General features: G+C 44.9%; 1 protein-coding gene across 3 annotated transcripts in view; it reads right to left on the bottom strand.

The window, feature by feature from the left end:
* Positions 1 to 19948, bottom strand: part of PHACTR2 (phosphatase and actin regulator 2) — a 141082-nt gene that overhangs the window by 68844 nt on the left and 52290 nt on the right. Inside the window, exon 1 of one of the 3 annotated variants that reach the window (XM_056343072.1) lies at positions 14781 to 15222. The exons of the other annotated variants lie outside the window; for them this stretch is intronic. Coding sequence (XP_056199047.1) covers positions 14781 to 14823 — 43 coding nt within the window. The 5' untranslated portion in view covers positions 14824 to 15222. Of the gene's footprint in view, positions 1 to 14780; positions 15223 to 19948 lie in introns of those variants that run through there. 3 annotated transcript variants of the gene reach the window in all.

Genomic DNA, 19948 nt, shown 5'->3' on the forward strand with positions numbered 1-19948 from the left:
AGCACAGCCTGACACGTTTAAAAAAATATGCTAGAAAAGCATCATTAACCTTCACTGAATATTTTCTTGTTCTAGAAGGAATAAAATTAACTTAAAATAAATTGTTAACTGCCTTTTTTTTTTTTTTTAACTCCTGTGTAAGATCAGGAATAATACACTGAACTTGAACAGCAGAAGTATGCGTGATGTAAAGTTTTTTTGGCAAGCCTTATGACCTTTCACGCTTTTATGAACAGCAGTCACTGGGAACAGTTCTATAAGAATTTTCACTTAAACCAAACCTCTTCAGTTTCATGTCTGTGAACAAGTATACAGCCCATATCAACAGGCTCATATGTTGTCTCGGCTTTTTAAGGGCTGCCCTATAGGGTTCGGACAGGCATCGGCATGAGGAGGAGCAGCCTGGCCAAGCACCCAGCTGGTGACCCACCGTAAGCCACCCCCCACCAGAGCAGCTCAGCGATGCTGGAGCAACCTACTGAAGGACAGAGTCCATGCATTCTGTTGGAGTCCCAGGGACAACATGATCCTATTTCAGCTACCACCAGCTCTGAAGGAGATGAAAATCTTCAGATGTCGCCCTGAAGCTTCCAATCCAAACAGCCCCCTTCCCACCCAGCTCCATTACCGACACTGCCTTCCCGCTCCAGTCAGCCCCTACACCAACTTTACACTTCCGTCTTTTAACCCACTTGGAAATCAAAGGTTTGAGTGGACTTCTAATTATCTTTCATCCCACCACAGCATTCTAAGGTATAGTTGCATTTTAGGGGAAGTTTAGCTTTGAGAAAAATTAAGAAGAAAAAAATAATGCAGTACTATAGCATTCACACTCAGAGGAAGACAAAAGACTGGATCTTCATTTACTCATGTCAGGAATACCATGGTTTATCACTAATACTGGACACTTACATGTAGAGTGGTGCTGCAGCAAGGGCTGGAGGAAGGAATGGCCAGGAGCATCCCCAGGCCAGGATGCAGAGCAAGCCCCAGCCGCAGCTCAAGGGGATGTGCAGTCCCCCTTCCCAGCAGCGGCAGCACGCTGAGCTCAGGGCCACCTTCCAGGGAGGTGGCCAAGCATGGGAAAACACAAAATATGAAATATAAAGTGGCTTGTGCTATTTGTGCTCCTTGTTACTGTAACTACTCTGGAGTCCATGGCCCTCCAGGCTGGCTTTTGGAAAGGACCTTTGCCTCCATATTTTAATGAAACCACCTATTTCACAGCTAAAAGAAGTCAGAGCTAAACATACCATGGCAGAATATTGTTCTTGGTGTGCTTCGGTGAAGCTGTTGAAAAGAATGTAATCTTAATTTTATGTGAAGTCAAAGTATTTTTTTGGAGTGTATCTGCATTTTGGTTTTATTAGTACACAACTACCTGCCAGTAGGAACAGGTGAGTAATCAGTGAAAATGCTGGAAGGACAGCAACTAAAAAACACAAGTGTAGGTTTCTGTGCAAGGAAAAGTTCTCATCAATAATTTCACTGGCATGGACTTTAATACAGGTGGCTCTCTTTTCAGGCAGTTATAACAAAACTGGAGGAAACGCAGGGCTGTATCCACAAAACTGAAGGATCCCATTTACCCCTTATGGCACCTACAAAGAACTGGAGAGGCTCAGAGCAAATCTCTGCTATCGAAGAGGCTCTTAACCTACACCTATCCTAAACCTACCTTATTCTACTACTGGCGAGCTCTGGGGAGCATTGCTTCATCTCTCAGCTTCTCCCACATCCACTGACTTCATGTATCCATCCTCCAACTGTAAACTGCTGCTACCAGACTTCTAGCTTCTCTGTTTTAACTGATATGATGAGAAATATTTTGAAAAATTGTCAGTTTTCTTGAAAATTGTGCTACAGAAATTTACAGCAAAACGTAACATAAGCCATAATCTGATGCTAAAAATTTTTGCAAGTATATGTCACTGTACACATATATGTACCTCTCAGTGACACGATACCAACAATTGCATTGAGATATACTAATGGTTGACTTTCTCACATAACTTAATGACAAGCTGTTGTCCTAGAGAGGGCTAGTGGAAGTCCTCGTAAAAGACTTTTCACTTTGCTACCCAACTCCTTAAAGGGTCATGTCTTGCACATCAGCACTACCCGAACCTCCCTCCCTTCTCTCTCACCCCAAACACACTCCTTTTTTTTCTCCCCTCAAGAATGATTTTTTTTTTTGTCTCAAAACTTTTGCTACCACCCCATATGGTTTTTTTTTAAAAAAAAAAGTATCAAAGATGGCAGATGCAAAGCTTAAATTATAAAGACATACACAGAGTAAGACAAAAAAAACCCTCTCTAGATTTGCAAGTTTTCCCTGCGTCAACATCTGGCCATGCAAGTAATCATTTAAACCAGAAAGACTGGGCTCCAGTCTGGTAATTTTTGTTACGAGATTGAACTGCCTGGTATTTATCTGCTTTTAAGAAATGGCTAACTTAATTAGTAGTGCTGTGTCTGTTCTTTCTTCCTTCACTCTATGTGGAATTTACTGCATAAAGTGTAAAAAAAATAAACTGAAAGAAAAAACCCTCTGGCACCATATATGCAGAGCATTAAAAAAAACTGGTGTGTGCCATCAGACACCTCTGTGCTGATGAAAAGACACCGGCACTCATTTCTGCTCTGCTGGTATATATCCCCCAAAACAATCCCTAAGGGAAAAACCAGGTTGCCAAATATGCTAAACAGTAACATTCCCATCCAGGGACTGCCAGGGCACAATGATGTTATCTGCTAAACCACAGGTAGGCAGGCTCTGAGGATGCTGCTCCCCTGGAAAAGCTAAAGGAAGAGTTACCCACAGCCACAGGTTGACTCACTAATGCCTTCAGTTGTATTCCTCCACCACAGTAAACTCACATGAGGAAGGACTTTAGGTTGCTGAGGGGTTTTTTTTTTGTTGTTGTTAATCTCATCTTCTGGGGTTGTTTCTTGCTATGTTTTTTGTCTGTGGTTGAGGAAACCCTGAATGCACTGTAGGCTGAGCAACAGAGAGAGAGATGTTTTCTCTACAAACAGATCCCTTAAGGACGGCTAGTTGAAAGGTACAAACACAAAAATCCACAGCCTGACTTTATTCATTTGTGCTCACATGGCTCCTTGGTCTACTGCTTTCAGATCCGGCACGCTCCATCTGTAGTGAGATGAAAGGAATAACAGCATTTAATTTATCACCAGACCATTCTCAGGACTGATTTCAGGCTTGCGGAGGAGTGCAAAGCTGGGAGACATGAACCCTTCCAGATGATGCCTTTATTCTCACAGACCAGCAGATTTTGCTGATTTTGCACTGCAGCAGCTGGGAAAGGCTTGCAGGTTAGCAGGACTGAGCTGAGGTGGGGGTACCTTCTGTCTAAGGGAAGGTAAGCATCGGTGGGTGCATCTTCAGCCACTGCAGCCATTACCAAACTAATAACTGGTCTATGCATTAGATACAGCGTGCAGTGCTATACACCAAATTTTGTGTCCAGCTCATCCTGCTAACTGGAGAAACCTGCAAAGTCCAAAACTTTTGCTTAATGATTTAAAATGTATTGAAAAATGTATTGAAAATAATGATTTTGGATACTTTCCAGTGGCCTAGCTCTGTATTCTCAAGGGTTTTTTCATTGTTTATGGATGACAGCTAGAAACGTACATTCTGTTTTCCTCTTCTGCTTTCAAAAAGACATGATCCTAAAGGTCAAATACTGACATTAAATACTTTTCAATACATTTTTTATTATGCATTTGAAACTAAGCTACAGAGTTTCCAGGTGCACTAAATGTTTCAGAAGCAAACTGTTTGTCTTGCTGGGTCTGGCTGAAGTATGTCCTCCCCTCCTTCTCCCCCCTTGTCTCCAGTAGTGATGGGAAAATTAAATCAGCAGGAAGAGCTGTGCCAGAGGGGAGTTAAGAGAGAGGTGTTGCTGTAAGTGTCCAAGATACTTGTTTTTTCAGTTTCAGGTCTCTGCGAATTCCCCCAAACTTTTCCAACAAAAACATTCTTCCTCTCTTCAGAATCATGTTCTCTCTATAACACAACACAGTTACATGATGGTATCATCCAACAAAAGGCTTTCAAAGCCGAGTGTCATAGTCACATAGTTTCTGCCACACTTTGTAGTTAATGTCTCTTTTTTTTTCCCGCCCCCCCCCCGCTGGCTCATGTTCTGCTACTCACTGTGACCTTCTCCTTCAACTGAAGTATAGACCATTTTTCATTTCTGCTTGGTCCTTGACTAGCTCTTGACAATCTGACTTCACCCACAGTCTTATTTGTCCCTCGTATTGTTCACTCCCTTGCACAGACACAGTCTCTTTCATGTCTTACCATCAGGCTTTATGTATTCTTCCATAACCTATTTCTGTGATTTCTGTGTGTTAAAGCAGCAATATTCAAGTAAGAAACAACAACAGCATCTTCTTCCCAAGAAATCAAATCTGGTATCTTCTTCCAAGAATCAGACCAGGCCTTCTAAAGCTTTTCATTTCCAGAATTTAAGCACAGAAACTACTCTGCAGTTAGTGCAATTGTTTTAAAACACGTATGGATTTTTAATACTAATCATTAATACTAATATTTTCTTTCTTTTTATCAATCACATGAACGATTCATCACAAGAGGAGAACTATGCATGGTGGTATAACACGCAGGGCAGGAAAACCACTACACCCTTCTCTGTATCAACATAAAAGAGGCCAGATTAGCAGTGCACTAGAACACTGCTTCACATTTTCAGAACAAGAATATTCCTAGCATCCATGCCAAAACCAACACTTCCTTCCCCTCAGAAATGCAATAAATCTATAAAACTCCAAGAAACAAACCATAATCTTCAGACATACTGAATGAATTTACAGGAAAGGAAATGCACAGCCACTTTTGAATTATTACCAATGAAATAAATTATAACACATTATATATGTATAATTTAAACATGTCCAATTTGTTGGCAATGAACGGTACAGGGTTTTTTTTTCTCCTCATAAAGACAGCTAGTATCTAAAAATCATCTCTCAGCTTACAAAACTTTAAGTGGTAATGTGACTCAAACTACTTGACTGTATACCACTGAATCTGTGTTTCATGAGCACACAATTAAAGTGTCATTTCTTTCTTGACTCATCCAGGATTTGAGGGAAAAAAGGAGGGGGAATAGTAACAAAAAAAAAAAAAGAAGCCCACAGGAGATTAGTTTTCAGCCTGGGTGACTTTATATTGCTTGTTATGACATAAATGCTTCAGGTAGGCCGATCCCTGGGGGTTACAAGCAAGGAAAGCAACCAGGAGAAAAGTCACAAACCAGACCATTCCTCACTATTCATGGGCACACGACATTTTTAACTCAGGATGCTGCTGCGTTGGTGAACTTCACTAGTTTGGTGCCCAAGCATTAGAAATCTCTGTGCATCCCTTAGACAGCAGAGGTTGGAGATCTACGAGCCGTGCTTGAGGCTTACCAGGGCCTCATGGGCAACCACTGGCTAGGAAAAAACATCTCAAGGCATCTGGTGCCCTACAGCATCTGCAAAAACTGACCTGGGGCACAGACAAACATAACCTGGGGCTAAAGCATCGTGACTCTTCCATGAAATCCAATGCCTTTTGGTATCTGTACAACACCACACACTGACTTGTATTGGTACCTGGGATACATCAGCAGAGACTGCAGTCTGCTGAGGATGCAGACATGGACACTGGCACAGGGCACTGGCTTCCCAGCTCCCGGTTTGAGAGGGAAGATCACCAGCACACCCGACCCCAGCATGCTGAGCTTCAGTGCAAAGCCCAGCTCGCATCCCTGTGGTTTTTTTTTTCAACAGACCATCCTTTCCAGTGTCAGGCTGCCCTCCCGTAAAGTTTCCTGGGCATTCAGACACAATTTCACTCATTACAAGTGCTATTTTACTTATTTCAGCTGGCTACCAGACAGAAGTTGGGATCCATATCCCCTTCTGTTGCCTGCCCCTGCTCTGCAGCCATGCAGGCAGAAGGCAAGGGGAAGAACCCTGCCTTCTTCAGTAGAAAAGGTCAAGTGAAATTACAATAATTTTAGTGTGCAAGAAGAGAGTTCTGGGTTGCAAACCTCAGAAATACAACCAGAGGTGACAAATCCCCAGTCAAGAGTTAATTTTCTGAGCTGAAGCATTAAAGAAAAATTCTTAAGCCTGAAGAAGAGTCCTGGTGTGCCTCTAAGTCTTGTCAGCAATGGTTTGAGTTGAAAATGTAAACTATATGATTGTAGTGAAAATACCAAGTTTCACGGTTTATCATAGTTACTCTAATTGTGCACATTACTTAGTTAACCCTAAATCAATAAACATTAGAGAGTCTCCATATCTTTCATGAATTATTTCTAGACTATAAACTATGTGATTTGTTCACCTGGAGCAGTAATAGCCCAGGCTGAAAAGCCCAGCCAGCATCTAAGGTCTCTGCACCATTCTTGGGCTTTTACAGGGCAACACATTAAAAAATTCAGATTCAGAAAATACAAAAAGGATTAAATAATATTGAAATGAGGATGGTCTGTCTACATGACAAGGATTTGCTGACAGTTTTGGCAGTTGGTCAGTGTGAAGATATCTTGCAACACTAAAACAAAAACCCCACATTCTCAGGGGTGAGGGATGCAGGCTGATGTTTGGGAACAGAACTCACACAGTTTCAAATGTTAGGACAGCTGTATCACAATAACTTCTTATCAAAACATCACTCTAATTCATATGAAAGCAAAGCAGGAATCAGAGAAGAAAAAGGAAACACACCCCTTGCTGTTTGTATCTTTTCATATAAAACGTCATTTTCACAAAACTATCATTGACACAGGATTCTGTATTAATACACTGATCCACCAAGTAACTGTTACCACAGTTTTCAGTATTATACAAAAGGGTATTATCCCAACACACACTTAGTCAACCCTTTATCAATACAAAACAGACAGCAAGTCATTATCCTCACTTTTCTTTCTCATTTTACTTTCATGCAGCCTGACAGCATACCCTAGACTTCCACACAATGATGCAGCAACCTAGATCCTAATTTCTCCCCAGCTTTTTTCTCACTTACACTGATCATCACAGCTGTTCAAAGCAGTGAGAGAACACAAAGGTAAATAAGACTTCCACTTTTGACAGAGACTTTACTTCCGTGTGCCCAAAAACCAAGTCAGAGACAGAAGAAATTAATTCCTATCCAGCGACCTTGTACAAAGCCTGTAAGAAACTAAACTCTTAAATCAAATTTCCTAATAACCAGCCTCCACATGACAGGCAAAGGCAATTGCATTGTCTGTGCAGACTGTCAGTCCAAACTACTCTGTGAACTGCAAACAGGCAAGGTTCAATTGATTGACATATCATAATATTTAAATCCAGAACAAAATGGGGGGAAAAAACCAAACCCAAAAGAGAGGATACCCAGCACTGTTACTCATGTGATTCTGGCCAGAGACAGTGAGAAAACAGTCCATCTTCACACCCTGCACCACCTGGATGTTCACAGCGACCTTCCTACCTAGTTCCTACTGAACCATTTCTACCACACAACGCTGCAGGCAATGGCATACTCTGGAGCCCTGGTGTAATTCTGCATTTGCCTAAAATACACTTGACAGTCTGGGGGTTGTAGAGTTGACCTAAGAGGGGATATAAATGACTTGATTTCACTCTTTGCTTTTGATTTTGTTTTGGGGATATAAAAGAAAAACACCCTCACTCTCTGCCTACCTTCCCTGCTGATGGTTTGTACTCCTATTTTCCTTCTCTTCCTTCTTCAGTTTTGCACGTATTTTTAATATCAGTATCTTTATGTGGCTTGAAACCAGACCTGACCGAAGGCTTCTCAGCAGCTCTGGCAAAACTGAACTCTGTCAACTCAGGGGCACAAATAAAACCGAGCTGCCTCCTTCCATGACACACACCCACGCCCTGGCTGCTGCCCAGCGGGGGCACCAGCAGCCAGCCTCGCTTTCTGGGATCTGCTGGGGGCAAAAGGGAACAGAGCCACCACTGCCATTACTAGAGATATTTTATTGTCACCAGCAAACTACCTCCTCTCTTTTTTCTTACGCCTAGAACTGGTCCTGGCCAGACCTACTGAATGAAAATCCTTTCCTATCAGAAGAAGGACCAGGATCAGGAATCCCCCTTATGTCAACCAGAGACGGCAATGAATGGACACTTCAGAAATGACTTCTCCGTACGGGACTGAATGGCAGCTGGCTGGGATATTTCTGTGGATCAGAAATACTTTTGTTGCCACTGTTACAATTTAAATACAACAGGCGGAGATTAGTTCTGAAAGCAGGCTGTTTGCTGCAGTATTTTCTAAAAATCAATCAATTCGACCCAAGGCATTAAGAGCACTCTATTGTTTTTTAATCCTACAATTACAGAATCATTTATGTTGAAAAAGACCATTAAGATCATTAGCCTAGCACAGAACCCCACCAAACCATGTCCCTAAGCACCACATCTACATGTCTTTTAAATACCTCCAGGGATGGTGATTCCACCATGTCCCTGGGCAGCCTGTTCCAATGGTTGACCACCCTTCTAGTGAAGAAATGTTTCCCAATACTCAATCTAAACCTCCCCCAGTGCAACTTGAGGCCGTTTCCTCTTGTCCTGTCGCTTGTTACCCAGAAGAGACTGACACCCACCTCACTACAACCTCCTTTCAGGTAGTTGCAGACAGCAATAAGGTCTTCCCTGAGCCTCCTCCTCTCTAAGCTAAACAGCCCCAGTTCCCTCAGCTGCTCCTAAGACTTGTTCTCCAGGCCCTTCACCTGCTTCATTATGTTTCAAAACAATAAAGTGAAAAACACATCCAAATCCAGGGCTGGTTCAGAAGTATTTTTCAGCAATGTTATTGTTTCTTCATATTTTAAATCTCAAAAAAGCATCAGTATCCAAAATGAATAAAGGACAACTTCAAGTAGGTCAAAACAAAAAGAAATAAACATCCAAATCTGTCCTGCTTTTAATAGGCAGGACTGTAACATGGCTCAAACACCGATCAGGACTCGGGAGCTCTTTGGCTTCCTCCTGGCTGTGTCTTAGGTGCTGTCCTGCCTCCTTGTGCTCAGTTTTCCCATTTAAATCAAGGAATATTATAAAAAGGACTGGAAAGCGTTTTGAAATCTGTAACAGAAAACACTGCCTGAGGACAATGCGGTATTATTACCAGGGAGCAGTAAGAAAGCCAAGGAAAAGGATCTAGGAAGGAAGGACAACTGATCCAAGGGGGAGCTGAGATCCAGCGGAGTGGGATCAGTTGTCAGTGGGACTTAGCACAGGGGGTGCAGGAGGAAACAAGATCTCCTGTGAGCTTTTCATCTGGGGGAAGTATCGAGGTGGTCATCTGAGATGACAACGCTGCAGAACCCCAGGCTCTGCCACCCTGCCTGTGCTGACGTCCAGGGAGCCAGCTCTCCTCCTCACAGCAGATGAGGAAGCCGATGATTAACACTGTGAACAGGTGATCAGTGGCTACCAAATACCAATGCAGAAAGGCATCTCAGCCTGACATGAAAAGTCACATACCCTGGCAGCTAAATGAGAACTTCATCCTTGAAGCAGCTCAGAGTAAGAAGAGGTGAGACACTGATCTGGGACCTGTTCAACACTACATCTTTATTTTCACACGTGTGTTCCTGCAGTTCATACGCAGTTCCTGTGGTGTAGCTGGGTCCACCATGCCCTTACAAGATCTCTGCTCTCAGCCGTGCCCCTTAGGGAAGGCTCAGATGGCAACCGCCTCTGCAGTTAGCTACTGCTGTAGCTGAGGAGCTCAGCCTGGGCTGACCAGCAGCAGGCAGGGGCACAGTTTTACCCTGGCAGATCACAGAGTATATGACAGCACCCATGAACATGGAAATACATTTTATATTTTATAAACATGCTATATTTAAAAGTGTGTGCCCTTTTTCTCTACAAATTGTGATTCATTCCACATGCTCACACTCACACCACCCTCACCAACAGCACAGATCAGAGTTGTGGTTTTGGGTGCCGAGACCTACACTTTTCTGCATTTGCTATTACTTTTGGTATTTCAGCTCAAGACACACAAGGACCAACTTTTTAAAAGAGCTCTTGCAGTCCCCATTAGTAGCAGGCAAATTTGTGACTATCCATTCTGCCCAAAACCATGGGCTTTTTATGTCTTTGACTAGGTATTTAAAATATCCACTCAATCATCCCAAAGACTGGGGTAAACTACTTAATTGACCCAAATTCTGAAGCTGTCACAATTGTAGCCCCATCTGACAACACTAGTAGGATAAGGATAGAGTTTCTCATGCCCAAGATCCAGAAAAACTTAAAAGCTTTGGGCGTCAAGCTAGCAGCAACTGAAAATATTTCCCTTTACACTGTACTTATAACTCTTCCACAACTTACAAAAGCAAAAAGAAGGGCGAAAAAGGAACAGAACTCCCAGTGCAGTATTACAAGCCCCCAATCCATTTAAACCTCAGGATAAAAACAAGGAAGACAAGGCTTTGTGCTCAGAAGGTCCTTTGTGGCTGGGGACAGGTCATTTAGGGCTTCACATCAAATGGGAATTGACATTTCAGCTCAATATCTCTGCTTTCCACTCTTTCAAGTGCACCAACAACTAAAATAACCAGCTAGCAGGTGTGTTATGAGTAGCTCACTGCCACCGCAAACGCTTTGAGATGCCCTCCTGTAAAGTGCAATGACGTCAAAGTTCTTCCATTTTTGAAAGGAAGAAGAAGCTGGAGGAGAAAAATCAACTTCTTTTTTTTTTTCCTCGACAAGAATTATTACCGTAAGGGCTTGTCTGCACATTCAGATTCATAGTGGACTGAGTCAGGATGAGAATTTAAGTCTGTGGCTGAGTATCTCCATGTTCAGCTCCTCAGAAGTGCTTGCTCCACAGCAGCACCCTCAGTAACGCTCAGGAGTAGCTACTACCAAAGAGCGCTACTGGAGTAACTTCTCTTCCTAGACAAGTCCTGAAATTTCTATGCTGAAATTTGCCAACACCTAAAGCTGCTGAAGGAAATACTTGTTTTCCATTTCATTTCAGGATTAAGGTTGCCCAGTTAAGGCAATTACAGTTCCTCCACACAGGCGCAGGTGAAGCTACTGTTTCCTCGTCAATGAACAGGAAATCCCATAAAGCCAAGCGAGATGAAAAGGAGCAGTCTGGGAAATGTGCTCACTTCTGACCTATGAGAATCATTTCACTGAGCGCCAAGGTCAACAAACAACAGGATCCTACCAGTGACTGCTTTCATCTCATGGGGAGAGCTGGGTGGGAAATGGTCTTCCTGTGCTATCAAAGTACATTTTCATGTTCTTGAAAAAACTTTGGTCTCTAATGGGGTGAAACACAAGCCTGACAATTTATGTTCTGTTTCTGTAAAACATATATGATGAGAGGAACTCCCACCCACCCTGGAGTAAACAGGCCTATGGATTACATACTTGGAGCTGCGGGTCAGCACTGGGGTCTGACCCCCATCTTCAGCTGGCCCTGCTGAGCACCCTGACCATTGGGGCATGAGGTTCCCGAGACCTTCCCTTTGCAGCTTGCCCTTCCCCTCCACATACTGCGCTCCACAGACTCCATGCTGAACTGCCTGACCTCTCCTTAGGAACACTGGTAGGTCTGTTTTTACTTCAAGTTTCATTCTTGACAAGGCATTGCTATTCAAACAACAACAAAAAACTTATGCCACCTAACCAGGTCTGCTTTTAAGTGTTATCTTCCCAATGTGCTGATCGTGCTTCCACTTGATGACCCGGCTGTTTCCCAATACTGTGGGTAGCAGTGAACTACCCAAAAACAAATCTAAAAAGAAAGGGGGGGGGGGGGAAACAAAATTGAAAAAAGTCCACAGCTTTGCTGCCCTTTGATAAGCTGCAGATCAGAAAGCAGAAGCACATGATGGCTGATAACCCCCAAAAGCATAGAACTCCAGTCAGGGAAGGGGAGACAGCACGTTAACCAAGCCCTGCCAGGCGTGGGAAAATCACAGAAGAGGAAGGAAGATGAACAAGGACAGTATGTGTTCCTCCTCTTCCACATATCTATACTGTCTTCCCAAGCTCTTCTTGCAGCTGCTGTTTCTTCACATTTCCTAACCATGGCAAATAACAAGCAAGCTTTAGAAATTATATCTAAATTACTGAAACACTGGAACAGAGGACAAGGAGCAAAGGATTGCCTGGTGGGTGTCCACCGGCAGCCAAGACCTCCTTCGCTGCCCCTTTACCACTCATAGTTATGGGACACGATTAAAGCCCTGATCCTCCTGTCCAAAATACTTCCAACACCCACTCACCCACAGCTGATGGCAAACTCTAGCGAGAGAGCATTGCTGCTGAAGAAAGTTCCAATCGGGCATGAAAATCCGATCCTTCCTCTCTTTACAGGCACTTCAATCTACCTGGTACGAGCCTGCATTTGCCCAGTCACCGACTCAGAGTTTTATGGTTAGGCCTCAGTCTTGTACTTAACCCAACAGGAAAGTGCCACTAGGACCTTGGTCTGTGTGAGAACTTGAGTATGTATTTCCTTTTCCAAGAGTAAAATCTTTCATTTAAAGTAAATCTTAAAAAAAACGCAGCACACTGGCTGGAGTCCATACTGAGTATTGTACTATGCATATATTTTATCTCTTCTAACACTTGTGACTTTCAGGAAAAAACATTTTATTTCAGTTTTCTACATCAAACCATGTTCACCTTACCAGCCCACCCGAAAGCCCCACGGTGATTTACTAGCGGTGCCCTGTGCCCGACGCAGCCCTGCCAGGGCACAGCAGGGATCAGGGGCAGGGTCCTAGCCCTCGCAGGCAGGCACACTTGGGGAAAAAAAGGGAGTGAACAGGCAAGTGACTTCTCACAGCTGCTTTTGTGTGGCTCACTGGGGATCTGAATGCAGTATTGATTCCTTGGCACGAAAACAGATCTGTAGCCCCTGCGTGTGCAAGACAGGGATCTCCTTCAACTTTAATCTCTAGCAGCTGTCAAAGGCTTAAATGGCTTGTAGTTGGCTGGCACGCCAAAATCAACGAAGATTTCAGGCCTACTTGCCTAAGGGGCAACTTGTCTGAACCAGAACTGATGGAAGTCGTTCTCCTGCCCTGACCAGAGCTAGACGAGGCCTCCCAAACTTCACAGCTTATTAAGCGTTCAGACCGTATCAGCAGACTAGAGAAAACAAATGACTGCACCCCCATGAATCCACGCCACCCAGAAGCCTCCCTGCCCCTGTGGTTTCTTGTTGATGATATGCTCTCCCAACATTTCAGCGGGGCTGGAAGCGCAGTGGGATTGCTCTTCTGTGAAACCTGCTGGAGGCACTACCAGCGCCTCATCACAAGTGCAGTGCTCTTAACGTGGTGATAACTAGAATTTACTTAGCAATACTGAGGTAGCATCACCGTAACTTACATCTTCAGACAACTGTCCCTTGTTGCTCCTGATTGAAAACCTTGGTTTCAGTTAGGAAAGAATTCAAGGGTGACTTTTTTTTCTTTTAGATTAAACTAGAAATCCAGCCCAACTGTTGCCCATTAGCATTCTGCCGAGGGAACACAGGCACCACAGCTATCCTTAGGCAAGATACAGGCCCCCTCCCAGACAAAATACTCTCACAACAGACTTCTGCGTGTAAGAGTTCGGACACGTTTGTGTCCAGGAAGTTTAACAAAATCTTTTAACCAGTCCATCTGTTTCCTCACATCTGTTTCCCGACGCCTACCTTCATATAATTCTAACGCACTGGCTGCTGGGTGAAGCCTTCAATGGGATGGTGAAACTTATCGGAAACGGTCAAATTTCTCTTTTATGCAGTGTTTGGCAGGAGAAGAAATCATCCAAGATTTTGACCGGGGTGGTATGACGGGGAAGTTGTACCACTGGCAAGATAATGGACCTTTTCTGAAAATGTTTATGTTATTACCAAAACTATTCTTTGAAACATCCGTGAAGAAAAGAAAGGTGAAAAAGAAAGTTTGTTGCACTGTCTCCTAGTTGACAAAACATTCCCAGATAAACAGCAATAAGCAAATTAAGAATAAAGTTCAGCCTTCAGAATGAAAGTCTACAACAGGATTTGCTTACTTTTTTTTAATGGATGCAAAGGAAACAGGCGCGGAGGAAAAACATGCAGTGACGTTTTCACAGGAAACTTCAAACCTCGCTGGAGTTCATTTAGACTCTACATCCTATTATTGTGGGAAGAGCCCCGCTCTGTTTTTCAGTAACTAAAACACACCCGAGTTATCCTAACAAGCCTCCAAACAGCATTCCCAGGCAGTTCGTACTATCCTCAAATGAAGTTGCGAACAGCTCGGGCTGCTTTATTGGGGGGGTGGGGACGACGGGGGACGACCAGCCGTTCCACGCACACGTTATTTATTTATTTGCATTCGCCTGCTTACACATAAAATGTCCCGGGGCCAAAAGCAACGCGATGGGCGGGCTACTAACCGCGCTGCTGGGCCAGATGCCAGAGCTCCCCCCCCTTTCCCCCCCTTCTTTATTAATTAAAGGAGGAAAAAGGAGCCCCAACCCCCGGGGAGGCGGTGGGCACTGCGGAGCCCCGAGCCCCCGGGGCTGCCGAGGCGGGCCGGGCCGGGAGGGAAGCGGCCGCAGCCCCCCGGCCGCCGCCACTGTCCCCGCCGCCGTTCGAGGGCACCGGCGGGCGGCAGCGCCCCTCGGGCTGCCCACCCCCGCCCCGAGCCCCCCGCCCTCGCCGCGCCGCCCCGCCGCCGGCGTCCCCCGGTACTCACCGCCGGCCGGCTCGGGCAGCGTGGAGACCGAGGTCTGGCCCATGGCTTGGCCGGGAGGCGATCACGCCGCCCGCCGGGCGCGCAGCCCGCGCCGCGGCTGGGTCCGGGGGGCCATCTCGCTTCTCGCCGGGGCCGCGCTCCCCGCCGCGCCGCCCGCCGGCTGGCGGGGGACGGCCGCGGCGGCGGGCCGGCGGCTGCCCCTCATACCGCCGCGCTGCCGGGCCGCCGCGCCCCGGGGCGCCGCCTCGTCCCCGCCCGGCCGCGGGAGGCTGCCGGTCCCTGCTGCGGGGCAGGGGCGCGGGAGCGGTCGCGGGGGTCTGTGACGAAGGGGAAACCCGCCCGGCGCCGTGCGCGCAGCGGGGCAGGCGGCGCTCAGCTGGCGACCCCCTCGCACCGCTCGCCTCCCCAGCCCCCGCCCCACCGCCGCCCCTCCCCGGGGTCCGAGACGTGGGTCCGGGCGGGAGGTGACTTCCAGCCGCTCTCACGCCCCCTGAAGGCGCAGGGGGGCCCGCGGCCGGCGCAGGGAGCGGACCCACGGCCCGGGTCCCTGCTGCGGCGCCGGGGGCTTTGCTGCCGCCACGCGTGGGAGGGGGACGCCCGGGGGGCCCCGCCGGCCCTGTACGGGCCCTTGTGCGCTGTGGCAGAGGCTGAAACCGCCCCAGCCTTGCCTGTCGCACAGGGGCGACATCGAAGGCAGGACGGCTGCTAATGTGGGAAGAAAGAAGGTGGTGGCAGCGGCTCCCGGCCAGCGCTGTGCCGCAACAAGTGACAAGAAGGGACGTAGTCAGCTGTATAAATTAAGGGGGAAGACGGGAGAAATAGAGATTGTGCATAGCACTAGGGCAAAAGGAACAAAGGTTTATTTTGCTTTTCTTAACGCATAACCATAATCCAAGCAGTGACTCAAGCTTAATGCAAACAGGTAACTACTACCAGTGATGAAAAAAAAAACAATAAAAAAAACCCCAAACCAAACCAAACAAAAAAGCTTTGATAGCCATTACTATGCAGTGCCTAGAAAGAAGCCGGGAGATGCACATGCATCAAGGAGGACACTCAAGGCTCATCTAAAACACATGCTAAAGAACATCTATTAGCAAGACATACAGCAAAATTACAATGGTTTTGAGTGGCCTGTAAATCCTAGAGGAGTTGGCTAAAGAGATTTCTGACCTGCTGATCTTTGTATGTGCTGGCACTGCGGTGACATTTCGGGAGATGGAGAACAGTGTCAGTGTGGGGCCTGTGCTCGGGAAGCAAATGGGGTACCACAGGAGCTGCGGCCTGGGGAACCTGGCATCACCTACAGGCAGAAGAAATGTGGTCATCAGCTAATACATGGCGAGCAGCGAAGAATACAACTAATGCTAGTCTTCATGGGTTTTATAGTAAGTAGGGCTTGGCAAACGGGTCTTTTATTTTCTCGTTTTATATGATTACACATTAAATTGCCAGAGGTTCGGGCTTGAGTGTAATAGATTTCAGTAGGCTCTTGATTTAGTAAGAGAGAAGAAAGTGAGGACAGCACAAAATTAATAAAGCACAAACAGATGAAGAACCAAATGAGAAGCAGATCGATTGTCCAAGCAGCACTGGCATTTAATGAGGGTGTTTCTGTTGGGGAGCTGCAGGGAGGCTCTTCGGTGTTTTCATCAGCTATCTAGAGAAGTATTATTTCAAAAGGCTTTAAAAGACTAAATAAATCACCACTGACAGCAATTTTATATGGAGTAAATATTACCAGAGTGACAATGAGGACAAGGCAGTCAGAGAGTTATCTGGATTATTTGATAAACTCAGTTGTTTCAAACAAGTAAGTTTTAATAGGGTCAAAAGAAGAAAAAAGTCAGATTTGCAGGGTGGAGCAACACAGCCCAGAGGGACAAGGAAGGTGTCTTAGAAAGCTGCTTCGTGTAGGGGCTTGGAGAAATTCAACATGAGCTCCTAGTGAGCTGGTGCTGGTACGAAAGGGAGTTGATACTCACATACGGATGTCCAAACAGGAAGGGGGTAGGCAGAAATCCCATTACATCATTGTGCTTTTTATCAGACAAAAAGTGCTTTCCCATGTCCAGGGTTGTTGTCTGCCCCTTAAAAAAAAAAACCACTGGATGATGGGAGACAGCTCAGAAGAGATCTGTGAGATGAGATGGAAAGTACTCTCCAACAGAAGGCTTGAAGAAGACTGATGCTGATGGGGAAAGACTGATCTGTTGCATTTTAACCTAATAGTGCCTTTGCGAGGAGAGAATAGCATTGCAGCACGCCTGGATGTTCAAACGCTGAAGGCAAGCCTCGTTGCCTGACACCTCCAAATCCAGGCCCTGTACAAAGCACAGAGCTGAAGACAAGTGAGTGGGGCTTGTACAGAGGCAGCAGGCTGAACTGCGCGGTGGGAGCGAAGGGAGCATACAGGGTCTAATGGTCCTTTCTTCAGCCTGAGGAAAGGCTTTCAGAAGGGCGGCTTGTGTGACAGCTGACTCCTGTCACTTATTTCTCAGCAGAGTTTTTTGCATCAATTCCCCACATTTATATTTCTTACCTTGAAAAGCAATTTTTAAAGGGTTTATTTTGAGAAACTTGAGTTGCCTCTCTGGAGTCACTCGTAAATAGGAACATAAAGTGTTCCTGTCTGCCTCTGGTGAATCTCATTAATTTCATCAAAGGAATTTGTATTCCCCTCCTACGTAAAAACCCAGTTTACAATGCAAAATTATATATCGTCTGTCTACAATGATTCCTGTGGAGTAATAAACTCCTCAAGGTCGATTTGTAAGCTGATAAAATGGGTGGTTATCACATCCTCCCGTGTAGTTCAATTACTTGCCAGCTTCTTTTGTTTTGGTTGTTGTACCCAAAAGAGCAACTTCTAAACAAGAAGTAATTTACTTGCATTAGAAAATGTAAAGGTCTTAGTAAGGGGACTTTTATTCATGATGGACAAGATGCTGGGAGCATCCAATACTAGCCTCATAGACTCTTTATTCAGCTTTTGTAAAGCAAGCAAAAATAAATACTTTCTTTTGATCCTGAACAGGGAATACTAGCTGAATACATAAAATAGTACTGGTCCATACAACAGTTACATCTCTTTCTGCTTTATTTCCTGCCTAAAGACTCAAAGGGGAAATGTGTATATCTCAGACTACTCACAGTCATTAATAATCATCAACTTAGGAAAAAAAAAAAGGGGGGGGGGCACTTTTCTACTTAGATCCTGCTTTTTAAGCCTTTTGATTTAAGAATTCAGCTTATGACTCACTAGTAGGAGGGAATGAACCCTGAATCCTCAACACTGTACAAAAAGACATCTACCAATGTGACCTATGAGAGAAAATGAACTATTGAAAGCAGATATATAGCATTTCTTGTATGTAGAGCTATATTTCTGTAACTGCCTCCACACAGAAGTGATCCTGCTGACATTCCTATATAAGCGTCCACACAAAATACATACATTCAGTAGTCAGTTGTTTGCAGACTTTTATTCTGCAGTATAATAGAGATATTTTAATGTGGGCATTAAATTTCTTGCCATGGTTGGTAGTTGGTGTTTAGGACGGGTAAAAGTTCAAGGGTACGATAATGTTTGGTAAGTGATTCTAGCAGAGCCTTGAGACTGCAATTTGTAGATAAAATACATTTCTATTTGGTATACTTTTTTGGGGTTTAGGATTTAGATGAACTTTACCTATGATGTGTTTGGATGTTTATTCCACTTTGCCTTTAAATGACTAACAGGATGAGACACAAATGGACACAAATGGGCTGCTCAGCAATTTGTAGTTTTTATAGTCTTCTGGGGTTGCTGGAAATCCACAACTGCAAGCAAAGCAAAAATTACCTGGGAAGATAAAATTTCAGGACTGAAATTTCCATGATCATTTTAGCCAGGGCTAATCTCATACTGAAGGAAGTGCTGCGTAAGATGCTAAAACATGAACATGTCTTCTGACAGGTGGGGAAGCCAAGGTTCAGCTGATGGGTAGAACACGTGCCAGTACGTCATGCCAGACTGTTCTGATGCCACATCAGCATCAGTGGGGTTCCTGGACCCAGCTTCCCAGTTAGATTTCAGATTTCAGTGTCAGTAGTAATACTGCAGTTATCCGATTGCCTCATGCTGCAGGCACAGTTCTTCCCTTCTTGTCCCAAGTCACTGTGTTGGGTACTGTAGTGAATACTGTTAAACAGATACTCTGCTGTCCCTCAGGAGCTGAAATTTTCCACCGAAAGAAGAATAGCTTCTTCATGAACTTCTGCAGTGTTCGTAAAACAAGAACATTTAACTTGTATAAATGGCTGGTATGAGATCTCTTCACAGAAGAGATTGCAAATGTTCTCAAGTCAGAATGAAACAATACACACAATAGTTATCTCACATATCAAAAGGCAAATTCCTTCCCATCAAGAAAGCTTCAAAGACAGCTGTATTTCAGCATGTTTACTATACTGGAACGATAGATGGTAATAGATGGCCTACAACTTGTAAGATGGTGTTGCCAGTCTTTAGAGTTCTGTAGTCTCACATAACGTAAAGAGGCATTTTAGAAGGGTGAATTTGTATTACTCTTCCTTCGGTCGCCGAGATTAATTCATGGCACTAAATATGACAGAAGGTATAAGGAGGGGCTATCGTATCTGATCCCAGGATTTGTAATGCAGGACTGGCAAATGCATTCAACCTTATAACAGTACCCAGGTGCTTATCAAGATAAACCAAGAGGATGGCACAGAGTCCAGAACGGGAATGATGCAGATGAGTCACTTCTTGCGTGGTCCTCCCACCTCTCCACACCCACTCACAACTCCTGTCAGCATGCAGAACTGCGAGAAGGTGAGCAGCACCGTGTCCTGCAGGCTGCAGAGTTGTATGATTCAGTGAACGAAGCAAAGGTTATGACATGAGCAAACATAAGCAAGAAGCTAAGTAATTTTTTTTAGTCATGGGTCATGCTAAGGTTTATAACAACAACATTGAATTTGGACCTGCCTGTAGAGAACTTGCAGTTACAAAGGGAAAGAGTTTAGGGAGGGCACCACCAAAATCAGTTTGCTTAAGACTAGAACATCAGCTGTGGTTAAGCAAAAGGCTAATTCTATTTTCTGGGAAACTGAATGCAGTCCTTAAACAGGCACTGTCAAAATAAAATCATAGGGTATATTAA

Source organism: Falco biarmicus, chromosome 6, assembly GCF_023638135.1.
Source record: "Falco biarmicus isolate bFalBia1 chromosome 6, bFalBia1.pri, whole genome shotgun sequence".
NCBI lineage: Eukaryota > Metazoa > Chordata > Aves > Falconiformes > Falconidae > Falco > Falco biarmicus.